The 13,855-nt window shown below is 40.7% G+C and overlaps 1 protein-coding gene across 1 annotated transcript in view; it reads left to right on the top strand.

Annotated features, from left to right (window-relative positions):
• LONP2 (lon peptidase 2, peroxisomal) overlaps positions 1-13,855 on the top strand; it is a 111,270-nt gene that overhangs the window by 16,103 nt on the left and 81,312 nt on the right. The window contains exons 6-7 of the mRNA XM_062177981.1: positions 1,182-1,276; positions 10,225-10,483. Of these exons, the coding sequence (XP_062033965.1) occupies positions 1,182-1,276; positions 10,225-10,483 (354 nt within the window). The remainder of the gene's footprint in view (positions 1-1,181; positions 1,277-10,224; positions 10,484-13,855) is intronic.

The raw sequence follows: 13,855 nt of genomic DNA on the forward strand, positions 1-13,855 counted from the left end.
GTGTTCCTTACATCTCTGTTTAATTCTTTGGATATAAACTCCAGAGGGAAGGCATTATGGATTTCTTTTTGTACAAAGTACAGATAAATCTGAATGACCAAACAGGATGTATGGATTGATTGTATTTTCTGAACAACCTCAGGGATAAGTACAAAGCCATTTTTTCCTTTGCATACTTTTGACTTTAGAACTGTATTGCATATATTAGTAAATTATGATGAATCTGCTTGCATGGTTAATAGTTTGACTTCCTGAGGTTCACAGTTAAGAGCATCAGGAAATGTTTATTTATATTTATTTATTTATGTTTATTTTTGAGGGGCAGAGGAGAGAGTGAGTGAGCATTCTCCCACCTGCTGGTTCACTCCTCAGATGGCCATCATGTCCAGGCCCAAGTCAGGTCTGCCCCGTGAATGGTAGGAAGCTAACTATTTGAGCCATTATGGCTGCCTCCCAGGGTCTCCATTGTAGGAAGTTGGAGTTAGGAGCTGGAGCTTGTAATCAAAACCAGGTATTTCTATGTGGTACACAGGTGTATTAATGCTTGTCTTAACTTTTAAGCCAAATGCCCACTCCAAGGAGTATTTTATGCTAATTCTGACATTGGTTAGTAAATGTAGAATATTTGTTATGTGCAGAACACTTTGTTAAACAGTGCCTTGTATTATAGAAGTTGCATTTTTTATGACATATCTGATGTTAGTTTGCTTTTAGGACCAGACCTCATCTCTGATACAAAAATATGTAATAATTATGTTATGCATGGTTAGGCACCTAAACTTACTGTGGTAAGTAAATCAGCGGATTTGTGTTAACTTGAGATCCTCTCTCTGCGTCTCCCACTTCCCCAGTTTCTTGTTATCTTTATTATAACAAAATAAATGCATTACAAGCAAAATAAATATATTATAAAACCAAGTAAACTTTTTATTAATCAGATGTTTCAAAACTTTTTCAGATTTATTTAACCAAATAGGAGCTAACTTCAAGAAGCTTGTGGCAATTGCATGGATTTCACATTTTTTGCACCAAAATGAACATCATTTAATTCCATTTTCCATGAACTTTTTGAAGTACCTTGTATGCATAATATATCTAGCTAAGAAAGGAAGATGTATTTGATTATTCTGTTATAGAATATGTGTCCTTTACCACATTTGCTGTGTACTTTTTCTCCACAGGCTCAAAAAAATGCCTCAGTCAATGCCAGAATATGCTCTAACTAGAAATTATTTGGAACTTATGGTGGAACTTCCTTGGAACAAAAGTACTACTGGTGAGCCAACAAAATCACACCTTTTTGCAGTCAAATTGTCACTCAGAAAGGTCATATAAATTCTCATTTCAAATTTTATATTGATTATCTTACTGTTACATTAGTTTTTAATAATAGCTTTAAAAATCATTTTATTGAGGTATTACTGGCTTATGAAAACTTGTACATTTTTATTTAATGATTACAATGCAATGAGTTTTACACTCCAGAAGCTATCTCCACCATGAGGGTCATGAACACCTCCCATCTCCTCCCACACCTTTTATTGTTATTATTGGCTTTTTTGTGTGTGCAGTGGTGTTGGTGGTAAGATATACTTAAGATATACCCTGAAAATGCAAAACACTATTGTTAGCTATAGACACTATGCAATATAGTACTTCTCCATAGCTTATTTACCTTGTGTAAATCACTTTTTATAATCTCTCCATTTCTTTCAGTCCCTGGAAACCATTATTCTGTTTTCTTCTTCTTCTTCTTCTTTTTTTTTTTTTTTTATTTGACAGGTAGAGTTATAGATAGTGAGAGAAAGACAGAGAGAAAGGTCTTCCTTCCGTTGGTTCACTCCCCTAATGGCCGCCACGGCCAGTGCTGCGCCGATCCGAAACCAGGAGCCCAGTACTTCCTCCCGGTTTCCCATGCGGGTGCAGGGACCCAAGCACTTGGGTCATCCTCCTCTGCACTCTGGTCCATAGCAGAGAGCTGGACTGGAAGAGGAGCAACTGGGACTAGTACCCGGCGCCCCAACTGGGACTAGAACCCGGGGTGCCAGCGCCGCAGGTCGAGGATTAGCCAAGTGAGCCACGGCATCGGCTTTTTTTTTTTAAAAGATTTATTTATTTATTTATTTGAAAGAGTTACACAGAGAGAGTAGAGGCAGAGAAAGAGAGATCTTCCGTCTGTTGGTTCACTCCCCAAATGGCCGCAATGGATGAAGCTGCGCCGATCTGAAGCCAGGAGCCAGGAGCTTCTTCCGGGTCTCCCATGAGGGTACAGGGGCCCAAGCACTTGGGCCATCTTCTACTGCTTTCCCAGACCATAGCAGAGAGCTGGATTGGAAGAGGAGCAGCTGGGACTAGAACCGGCGCCCATATGGGATCCCAGCACATCAGGCCAGGGTGTCCTCTATTTTCTTCTATATCAGTTGGACTGTTTTACATTCGACTATAAGTGAAATCATACCCTATTTGTCTTTCTGTGTCTGGCTTATTTTATTTAGCATAATACCCTCACCCACGTTGTCACAAAGTGCAAGCTGCATAATACACACACACACACACACACCACATTTTCGTTATTCATTTGTCAGCAGACATTGAGGTTGTACCCATTCTTGGCTGTTGCTAATAATGCTGTAGTGGACATAGGAGTTCATGTATCTTTTTGAGATCCTGATTTCAATTCTTTCAGCCTTATACACTGAAGTGGAATTGCTAGATCATATTGTAAGTCTCATTTTGATTTTTAAAAAGTTTTTTTATTTATTTATTTGAAAGACAAAGAGACACACACAGAGAGAGACAGACTTCTCCCATCCTTTGGTTAACTCTGAAGCCAGGAGTCAGGAACTCAATCCAAGTCTTCCACATAGGTGGCAGGGACTCATCCACTTGAGCCATTACCTGCTGCCAGGGTATCTGTTAGCAGGAAGCAGGAATTAGAGGCAGAGACTGGCCTTGAACCCATGCACTGTGATATAGGATACAGATGTCCCAAGTGACAACCACTATGCCAGATGTCTCTATGCCTCTATTTTAAATTTTTTGATTCATCTCCATGTTGTTGAGAATTGAACTGTTCCAGGGCTGGCATTATGGCATGGCAGGTACAGCCATCGCCTGACTCCAGCATCCCCTATGGGTACCAGTTCCTGTCCCAGCTGCTCCGTTTCCAATCTAGCTTCCTGCTAATGCCCTAGAAAAAGCAGTGAAAGATGGCCCAATTGTTTGGGTCCTTGCCACCTGTGTGGCAGACTCACATGAAGCTCCTGGCTCCTGGCTTCACCCTGGGCCAGCCTTGGCCATCACATCTGTCTGGAGAGTCAACCAGCAGAAGATCTGATCTCTCTCTTTCTCTCTATGTGTAACTCTTTCAAAATAAATAAATAAATAAATGAATAAATAAATAAATATTTTTTAAAAAAGAAAATGGACTATGCCAATTTGCATTCCAACAGCCAGTGTATAAAGGTTTTGTTTTCCACATCCTCACCATCACTTGTTATCCTTTCTTTATGTAATCACAGCCATCATTACGGTTTGCATTTCTGTGATGATTATGATGTTGAGTACCCCTTCTTATAGCTGTTGGCCATCTATATGTCTTCATTGGAGAAATGTCTAATTAGGTCCTTTGCTCATTTTTCACTTGAGCTAAGTGATTTCTTGCTATTGAGTTGTATGTTCCTTGTATTTTGAATATTAACACCTTGTCAGATATGAAGTTTGCAAATTTTCTACATTTAAAAAAATGCTAGAGATTTAAAAAATGTTTGTCCTAAGATAACCATTTATGCCCCACAGAAAATGTGCCACACATATCAGGTTTCATGATGTTAAATTTGAGTATTAAAAAAAAATGCCTATTAACTTACAGAGGACCATTGTGAATGTTTGTTTATATAATCTGAAAGAGGGCCCAGAATGAAGCATATTTGTGTTAAATTATGCTGGGGTAAAGTATTAGGGTTAAAAATAGTCCCCACCCCCATCTGGATAGGACCATTCAGTGTGCTTAGTAATGCATATAGCTAGTTGCTATGATGTGATTGGATAAAAAGACAGTCTGTAGCTTTTAACTGGAGAGTTGAGGCCATTTACATTCAAGGTGACTATTGATAAGTAACAACTTGTCCCTGCCATTTTCCATAAATATTCCTATTGTTTACTTTGGATTTCCTTTGTACTTTTAATGCGAGAATTTTTGTCTTCACCTTCTTTCATAATGATGACTGTGTTTCTGTGTGTAGTATATCCTTAAGCATTTTTTGTAAGGCTGGACAAGTGGTGACAGATTCTTTGAATTTCTGTTTGTTATGAAAGGTCTTTATATTACCTTCATTCATAAATGGGAACTTTGCAGGGTTCAGTATTCTGGATTGACATTTTTTTCTCTTAAGACTTGGAATATTTCTGGCCATTCTCTCCTAGCCTGTAGGGTTCCAATGAGAAGTCAGCTGTGAGTCTAATTGGAGATAACACTGGAAGTAATCTGACATTTCTCTCGTGCACACTTTTTTAAAAATTTATTTATTTAATTAAAAGTCAGAGTTACACAGAGAGAAGAAGAGGCAGAGAGAGAGAGAGAGGTCTTTCATCTGTTGGTTCATTCCTCAGTTGGCCGCAACAGCCAGAACTGCGTCTATCCCAAGCCAGGAGCTTCTTCCAGGTCTCTCACGGAGGTGTACAGGGGCCCAAGGCATTGGGCCAGCTTGTACTGCTTCCCCAGGCCATAGCAGAGAGCTGGATTGGAAGTAGAGCAGCCAGGACTTGAACCAGTGCCCATATGGGATGCCGGCACTACGGGCAGCGGCTTTACCTGCTACGCCATAGCACCAGCCCCTCTCATGCACATTTTAGAATCTTTTCTATATGTTTTACTGTGGAGAGTTTGACTATAGTGGGTCATAGTTAAGATCTTTTCTGGTCATGTCTATTAGGAGTTCTAGAGTTTCTTGTGCTTGGATATCCCTTTTTTTCTCCAAATTAGGGAAGTTTCCTGTAATTATTTCACTGAAAAGGCCTTCTGAATCTTTCTCTCTTTCCACACTTTCAGGAACTCCTAGGACCATATGTGGGGTCATTTGATAGTATACCATATATCTCCAACACTGTTTTTTAGTTTTCTGATTTCTTCTGTTTTTTGGTCTGACTGTAAAATTTCCAGACAGTTGTCATCTAACTTGAATATTCTTTCTTTTGCAGCACCAATTTTGTTGTTAAGGCTTTCCATTGCATTTTTAATTTGTTCTATTGAATTCTTCATTTCCAGTATTTTCTTTTGATCTCCCTTTAAAATCTCAATTTCATGAAAAAAATTTTCTTTCATGCCATGTCTGGATTCCTTTAGTTTGTGGATTTGCTTCTGATTGCTTCTAGTTAATCTTACAATCAAGTTTTTGAATTCCGTTTCTAGCATTTCTTCACTGTCTTCATTTTCATATTCTAGTGTTGAAGTGTTGTTGTGTTCCTTTAGGGGCTTCATGTTATCTTCCTTATTCTTGTTTCTTGAATTGCTGTGTTTATTTTTAGGCAGTTGTGGAGATAATTGTTGTTGTTTTTCCCCTGTGATGGCTTTTATCTTTGGACTGTGCCTCTTTTTATCTTTGGACTATGGCACAGTAGAATGTCTGCATGTGCTGGGTGTGGTCAGGGAGCTCTTCCATGCTGCAGGGTGAGGGGAGTGTCCAAGGTTGACATGCAAATTGGGTGTTGTAAATCCCTCTCTCTCTTCTTTTTTAATCGGAGTGGAGATTTGTTCAGCTCTGTTGGTGTAGTCTCATGCCCACCTCTCCTCCAAGGAGGCCAGTTCCTGGGTGCTAGCTCCAGGGGGTACAGTACTCGTCTGTGCTGCCACAACAACCACACCGAGGATGTGCAGTCTTTGGTGTGAGCACAGATCCCACAGCAATGAACCTCACCAGGAAATCAGCCCCAAGCGTGTGGAACCACCCACAGCGACTGCCCAAAGACCCAGCCACACCCTGCGCCCTCACATGCAGCCACAGTGTTTTCACAGTCCCAGCACACAAGTCATGAGCACAGTCATGAGCACCCAGCCCTCTGTCAGGTCTCCCAGCCAGACTCAGGTGTCTCCTCTTGGCTGGTTGCTGGGCGTATGGACACAAGCTGGCGCAGCTATTATGTATGTTCAAAATGGCACCCACCCACTCTTGGCTAGTTACAGGACACTGGTGCCAGGTGGTTGGGGGAGAGAAACATGCCCCCTTCTTTCCCCTCTAGGTTGGTAGGTATACTGTACCCCACAGGGTTCCAAGCCAGATTCATGCCAGCCTCTTCCCGCAGCTTGATTACCAGTGGCTTGGGCTGCTGCAGTCTTGTCTCACTTCACTCTCCAAAGCTGGTGCTGAGGCTCTTGGCTGCTGCAATCCAGAGTTGCATGCATCTACGCCCTCCACGTTGATCCACGGTGTCCCTCTGATATGTGTAGAGTTTCCTCTGCCGTTTTCTCTCTAACTCTTTTCTGAGATAGCACTCCGAATATTTTTTAACTATCTCTCAATACTTATAATTTTTTCACTTTGTCTTCCAGCTTTGTTGAGATGTAATTGATATACAGTCAACTACATATCTAATATGCACATTTTGATGTTTTGACATAGGTATAAATCTGTAATACCCATTGTCTTAAGAGTGAAAACATATTTCATGTTTCCATGTCATGACAAAATACTGCCTTCTAGATGAAGGGAAACATTTCATGGGACTCTCAGATGCTGTCCATGTATGGCAACATTGGAGGTGTGTAGATACCAAGTCTCCATCATGAAAATACTTTGCATTATTTAGCATTTCAACAAAGAACAGAAGATAAGTAAGTTGTGGTATAAAAGGAGTCACATTGAGCTCCTAAACTATTTCTGTATCGAATTAGGTCTAAATAATTTATGCATGGTTAGAAAATTGTGAAAATGTCATTCATAATTCTTAGAAGATAAGGCTACTTAATTAAGTGGACATCTGCGATATATCAAAAGCAGAAAAGAAAGAGTTGGAGAAAATAAGTTTGCTGATTTTTCCAGCTTAAATAAGAGGAGCCGATAGATACCATTTTAATCTTCCAGGTGTAAACAGAGAAATTTATATTCAAGTAAATTTTAAGTTGTTGTAAGAAGTAATATTCAAAATAGGAAGCATGCATCCTGAATCAAAGAATAATCAGAAAAATATATCCTCTATAGAAAAGGAAGAAAACAGTACATATAGTATACGAATTACCTTTGTTGAAAAATTTAGAGGCCAGTGCTGTGGCATAGCTGGTTAAGCTGCCACCCACAGCACCAGCATCTCATATGAGCACTGATTTGAGTTCCGGCTGCTCCACTTCCAATCTAGCTCCCTGCTGATGTGCCTGGAAAAGCAGAAGATGGCCCAGGTACTTGGGCTCTTGCACCTGTGTGAGAGACCTGGAAGAGACTCCTGGTTCCTGGCTTTGGATCTCCCCAGCTCTGGTCGTTGGGCCATTTGGGGAGTGAACCAATGAATGGAAGACCTCTCTCTTTCTCTCTCCCTTTCTCTCTCTCTCTGTAACTCTGCCTTTCAAATAAATAAATAAATCTTAAAAACTAAATAAATAAATAAGATTGAGAAAAGTTCTAAAATTGTGTTTACTTGGCATATATTTCTTGGACGAAATTCTTTTATGCAGTTGTTGGTCTTTTCTAGAATAGAATTGCCTAAAATTCTATTATCAACTTACTAAATGTGTTAATCAGGAATGGGTGATGTGTTATGACAAGTGCTTTTTAGTCACAGAATGAAATTTTGATGGAAAGTTTCTCTCCTTAGACATGGTAATATAACGAGTTTATTGATAACCTAAGAAACATTGGATCATCTTTGTGAAACTAGAATAAATTCTAGTGGGACTAGCATTTTCATATTCAGAACTATTTAAAATGAGATTGGTCTGAAGGTTTGCTGTTTACTGTGATAGATTTGAGAGTCAAGGTTAGCATTAGTGAAACAAGTAGGAAACTTTCTTTTACTTATTTATATAATTGGTTGGGTTCTGAAGCCAGGAAAATTTTATTCTTCTCTTTCAAAATCACTCACCCAGGACTCTAATAAAATCAATAGCATTATAATTACATTATATATACATATATATAATTGCTCAGCTAGGTTTTTTTATGGACTAACTTGGCAGCCAAACTGACATCTAAGTCCATTTCTTTCCCTTTAGGAAGAATGCATGCCACATTCCAGATAACTGGTGGAGAGGTTAGACTTGTGCATGCTGCTCCCTTCCTCCTCCTTTTCCACCCTCAGTGGGATCCTGTGGCAGTGCGATTTCCTGGCAGCCGCCTAGCGGTGACTTCATCCTGACTCCTGGGGAGCTCGTATTTAACCTGAGTACTTTGTGTTAAAGCACATTAGTTAAACTTGATGAAAGCTTAGGCCTAGAAACAAAGCCTAGCACATATTCCTCTGAGAGACTTGAATCAGTGCAACTTTTCTGAATGGCAAATGTCTGTTTTTAATTTTTGCCTACCACTTCTGTTTGTGGAAGATCAACTGAAGGAAAACTAGATGTAGAGATTTATTTATAAGGATATATATTATGAAGTATTCTTTTTTTAAAATATATATATATATATACAGAGACAGTATACTCCCATCTACTGGTTTGCTCCCCAAAGCCCCACAGCAGGTGGGGTGAGGGGCCAAAGCTAGGAGCCAAAAACTCACTCCAGGTCTGCTGTGTGGGTGAGTCATCACAGCTGCCTCCCAAGGTCTGTATTAACAGGAAATCAGAGTCACAAGCCAGAGGTGGGCATTGAACCCAGGCACTCCAGTGTGGGACATGGGTGTCCTAACCACTGGGCGAAATGCCTGCCCTTGAAGCTCTCTTTGTAATTGTGAAGATGGTAAACAACCTAAATGTTCAGCAATAGGGGATTTTTTAAATGAATATGGCAAATTAAATCATGGAATATTAGGTAGACATAAAATATCACCCAAAAATACATGTCACATTGAAAATTGTCTACTGTATATATAGTGAAAAAGTTTTTACATTTGAAAGTCCATAAAACCCTATCTTAAACTAGTTATGTTGAGGTGGTCATTGTGGCACAACCAGGTAAGCTACTGTTTGTGACGCCTCCACCCCTTATCAAAGAGTGCCAGTTCAAATCCTGCTTCTCCACTTCTGACTCACCTTCCTGTTCATGTGCCTGGGGAAGTAGTAGATAACGGTTCAAGTAGCTGCATCTCTGCTACTCACATGGCAGACCGGAATTCTCCACTCCTAACTTTGGCCTGGATAAACCCTGGTTATGGGCATTCATGGAGTGAACCAACTGGTGGAAGATCTTTGCAGGTCTCTCCCTTGCACTCTGTCACTCTTTCAAATAAAAAAATCAATCTTAAAAAAAAATTAAAAAGGTATGTAAGTGTACACACAGCCTAGAATAACACATACCATAATGTAAGTGTGATACTTTCTTAGGGATGTGAGATTATATATGACTTATTTTCTTCTTTTTAGTGTTGTCAGGTTTTCTGGAATGAATATATATTACAACCATAATAGAAAAATATTTTAAAGGAAAAAATCTCAACATAAAAAATATGTAGAAATTGTGTTTTTTGTGAGAAATAATGTATATTCAGGAAATCATTCCAAATCAGATGATGTGAGCATTGCGTGTTTGATTAAGTGTTGCCTAGTGTTTCTGTAGTCACTAAATCTTTTTTTTTTTTTTAGATTTTATTTATTTATTTGAGAGGTAGAGTTACAGAGAGAGGGGGAGATAGAGATCTTCCACTTGCTGGTTCACTTCTTATATGGCTGCAACAGCCAGAGCTGGGCCGATCCAAAGCCAGGAGCCAGGAGCTTTTTCTGGGTCTCCCATGTGAGTGCAGGGGCCCAAGCACTTTGGCCAGCCTCCACTGCCTTCCCAGGCATATCAGCAGGTAACTGGATTGGAAGAGGAGCAGCCAGGACACAAACTGGTGCCCATATGGAATGCTGGCCCTGCAGGCGGAGGCTTAGCCTGCTAGGCCACAGCACCGGCCCCTAATCACTAATTCTTAAGCAGAAAGACCAAACCAAATGCAGGTCTCCCTGAAGACTCGTTGGAAAGGCTCCAAGTTCTTATCACCTCCTTTTTCTGAAAAATATTCTGCATCTTCCCACTTGAAAGGAGTTCTTCACTTAAAAATCCCATGTGTTCAAATTATTTCTTTTGGGTTGTTTGACAGACCGCCTAGACATTCGGGCTGCCCGGATTCTTCTGGACAACGACCATTATGCCATGGAAAAACTGAAGAAAAGAGTGCTGGAATACTTGGCAGTCAGGCAGCTGAAAAATAACCTGAAGGGCCCAATTCTTTGCTTTGTTGGCCCTCCTGGAGTTGGTAAAACAAGTGTGGGCAGATCAGTGGCCAAGACTCTGGGTCGAGAGTTCCACAGGATCGCACTTGGAGGAGTTTGTGACCAGTCTGACATTCGAGGACACAGGTAGGATTCTTCTGTTTGATCTCTGATTGTCTTTCCCTTTTAGTTGAATACGTACGTATGGATATGTGAGGGGACTTCAAAAAGTTCATGGAAAATGGACTTACAGGTTTTTATTTTGGTATAAAAAACTATGAAGTCCACACATAGATTTTTTTTCTTAATACTCATTTTCATGAACTCTTTGATGACTGCTCATATCTATGAGAATTTTTTCTTTATTTGAAAAATAGAGAATCTGCCATCCCGTTGTTCATTCCCTGAATGTGTGCAGCAGCTCAGGCTGGGCCAGGGCAAAGGTAGGAGCTGGAACTCAATGTGGGTCTCCCATGTGGGTGGCAGGTACCTATCTACTTGAGTTATCACCTGCTGCTCCCAAGGTGCACATTAGCCAGAAACTGGGAGTGGGCGCAAAACCAGGACTTGAACATAGGCACTCCAGTACGAGATGCAGGTGTCCCAAGTGCCACCTAAACCCTTGCACTAAATGTCCACCCCCAAGTATTTTTCTTAAAGGTCTCCCATGTGGTACCTTGAATGGAAAGGGTATTTACAAGACTTGGCCAGCGCAGAGCCTCTGAGTGTCATGGTATACCCACCAGCCTTGATTCTGGTGTGACAGTAGATAGCTACTCTGTGCCTCAGCTTTCTTGGAATTCTGTTTGAATGTAATGATTTTTTTAAAAGATTTATTTATTTATTTATTTGAAAGGCAGAGTTACAGAGAGGCAGAGGCAGATAGACAGGTCTTCCATCTGCTGGTTCACTCCCCAAATGGTCACAGTGGCTAAAGCTGGACCAGTCTGAAGCCAGGAGCCAGGAGCTTCTTCCAGGTCTCCCGTGCAGGTGCAGGAGCCCAAGGACTTGGGCCATCTTCTGCTGCTTTCCCAGGCCAAGCAGAGTTGGATCAGAAGCAGAGCAGCCAGGACTCGAACCAGCCCCCATATGGGATGCTAGCACTGCAGGCTTTACTCGCTACACCACAGCACCAGCATATACCGGTAGTGTTCCATAAATAATGGCCCATAACTCTTAGGGTTTGAAAAATAATGGCAGTAGTTCGGGCAGATAGGAGGTAAGGAATCTCTGAGAACATGTTTGTTTTGCTGGAACTTAAACTTTGTCTTATGAAGGCAGCTTTGTATTATGAACATAAGTATTGAGAAAGGTTAGCATAATTATCAGGGTTTACCTTTGCATTTTGTATTTTCTGTGAAAGCTACATTAAGCTGTAGGAACTGTGTAGGAACTGTGTCTGTGATGATCTGATGGTCTTAGAATCCGAGTTGCCTCTTCATTGGTCTGTTCTCCCTGAGCCCCCTGTTGGTCTGATTGGAAGATGCCTTAGGAAGTATTTCCTGTTTAAGGATTTCATAGCAGCTCTAAGTTGTGAGAAAATACACCTCTATAGTGTATGTTAAAGAACATTTTTAAACGTAGAACATTTAAATGTAGAATACTTAAAAATGTAGAGGGATGAGTGTTTGGCTCAGCGATTAAACTGCAGCTTGGGGTGCCTTCTTTCCACATCACAGTACCTGGATTTCAGTTCCCACTCTGCTTCTGATTCCAGTTTCCTGATGGTGCGCACCTGGAGGGTGGTAGGTGATGGCTCAAGTAGTTGGGTGCCTGCCACCCACATAGGAGGCCCAGATTAAGTTCTAGACTCCTGGTTTGGCCTGGCCCAGCACCGGCTGTTGAAGGTGTTTGAGGAGTGAGCCAGCACATGGAAGATCTCTGTCTCTTTCTCTGTCTCTCTGCCTTTCCAATAAATAAAAATTACAAAGAAATGTAAACATGTAGGAATGGTGAATTACTTATAAAAGAATTGATGCTTAATTAACGTCTTATTTGCTGTTTTTGTTATTCACAAGGATCTCTGACTTGAGGTGAGAATGGGAAACTGAGAAACTTTTCCATGAGAAGTGGTTACATTTGGTCTCTTCCATTTGCTCATTTACAATCCTTGTGCATCAAAGAAGAATCTTTCCAAGATTTCAATAAATATGCAGTGAGCAGTTCAAATCAGAGAACTGAGACTATAAAGAGATGGTTTTTGTTGCTATGCTCTTTTATTCTCAAGTGTGCCACTAGAGGCTGTAGTTTCTTTTTGTAAGGAACTTGATGTTGCTACTTTTGGACCGGTCTTGGATAAACTGTGTCTAGGGCCTGAATCTTGTACTATAGGATTTTTGAGGTGTGTTCCTCGTTCACATAACTTACGCCCTTGGTTGTTTTTGTTTATTTCTTTTCTTATCTGTGGTCTAATGCTGTGTAAGTATTTGATGGTATTTAGAGAGTGTGTTTATGGAATTCATGTTGCATGGAATTGGTGTCGGGGACACGGGACATGTAAGCAGTTTGTCCCTGCTTCTTCCCACGGCAATATTGTCTATTCAGGAGGACTTGCAAACCATGCTCAGTGCCTGGCACGCAGTGTACATTCATTCAAAATTAGCTTAATGTTATTTTAATTCCAGATTCTCAGGAGCACAGGTTTATATTTATAAGCTTCAGTATGACTTTTTAAAAGCTTTAACTGGATTTTTAAATTGCATTCTAAATCCCATTCTCAGTATCATTTAATTTATGGGCAGAATTCTGGAAAAATGTGTTTTTCTGTTGCCAAGTGGTGAACAGTGTATGTCATGGTTCTTGTTCACATCTTATCAATACTGTTGGATTTAAACAACTCTGGCTTTTAAATCTTTACTGACATACAATTTATTCAGTTTTGTCAAGTGAGAGTACTTTTCTGTGTGACTATATTAAGAGTATTAAGGAAAGGCCGGTGCCATGGCTCACTTGGTTAATTCTCCACCTGTGGCGCCAGCATCCCATATGGGTGCCAGGTTCTAGTCCTGGTTGCTCCTCTTCCAGTCCAGCTCTCTACTGTGGCCCAGAAAGGCACTGGGGGATGGCCCAAGTGCTTGGGCCCCTGCACCCACATGGGAGACTGGGAGGAAGCTCCTGGCTTTGGATTGGTGCAGTGCCAGCCATTGCAATCATTTGGGGAGTGAACCAATGGAAGGAAGACCTTTCTCTCTCTCTCTCACTGTCTATAACTCTACCTGTCAAAAAAAAGATTAAGGAAAATAAAAAAAATTACTTTGAATTTTTTATAGAAGGAGGTGATGTCACCATTACCATACCTGAAAAGATTTGTAAACATAACCTTTTTAGAAATGTATGATTTGCTTAGGGGATGTGATCATTGCCAAATAAATGGTGCCTGAACTTCTTCCTGGTGTGAGGTGTAGCTTGCTGATATGTATTGTCCAGTGTCCCAGTGTCAGAACACTATAGCCAGCTCCCCCTGTGCTGCCTGAGAACTTACTGCCTACCGCTCTCCAAATGATTAAAGCCAGGTGGAAA

Source organism: Lepus europaeus, chromosome 19 (assembly GCF_033115175.1).
Source record: "Lepus europaeus isolate LE1 chromosome 19, mLepTim1.pri, whole genome shotgun sequence".
NCBI classification, from domain to species: Eukaryota; Metazoa; Chordata; class Mammalia; order Lagomorpha; family Leporidae; genus Lepus; species Lepus europaeus.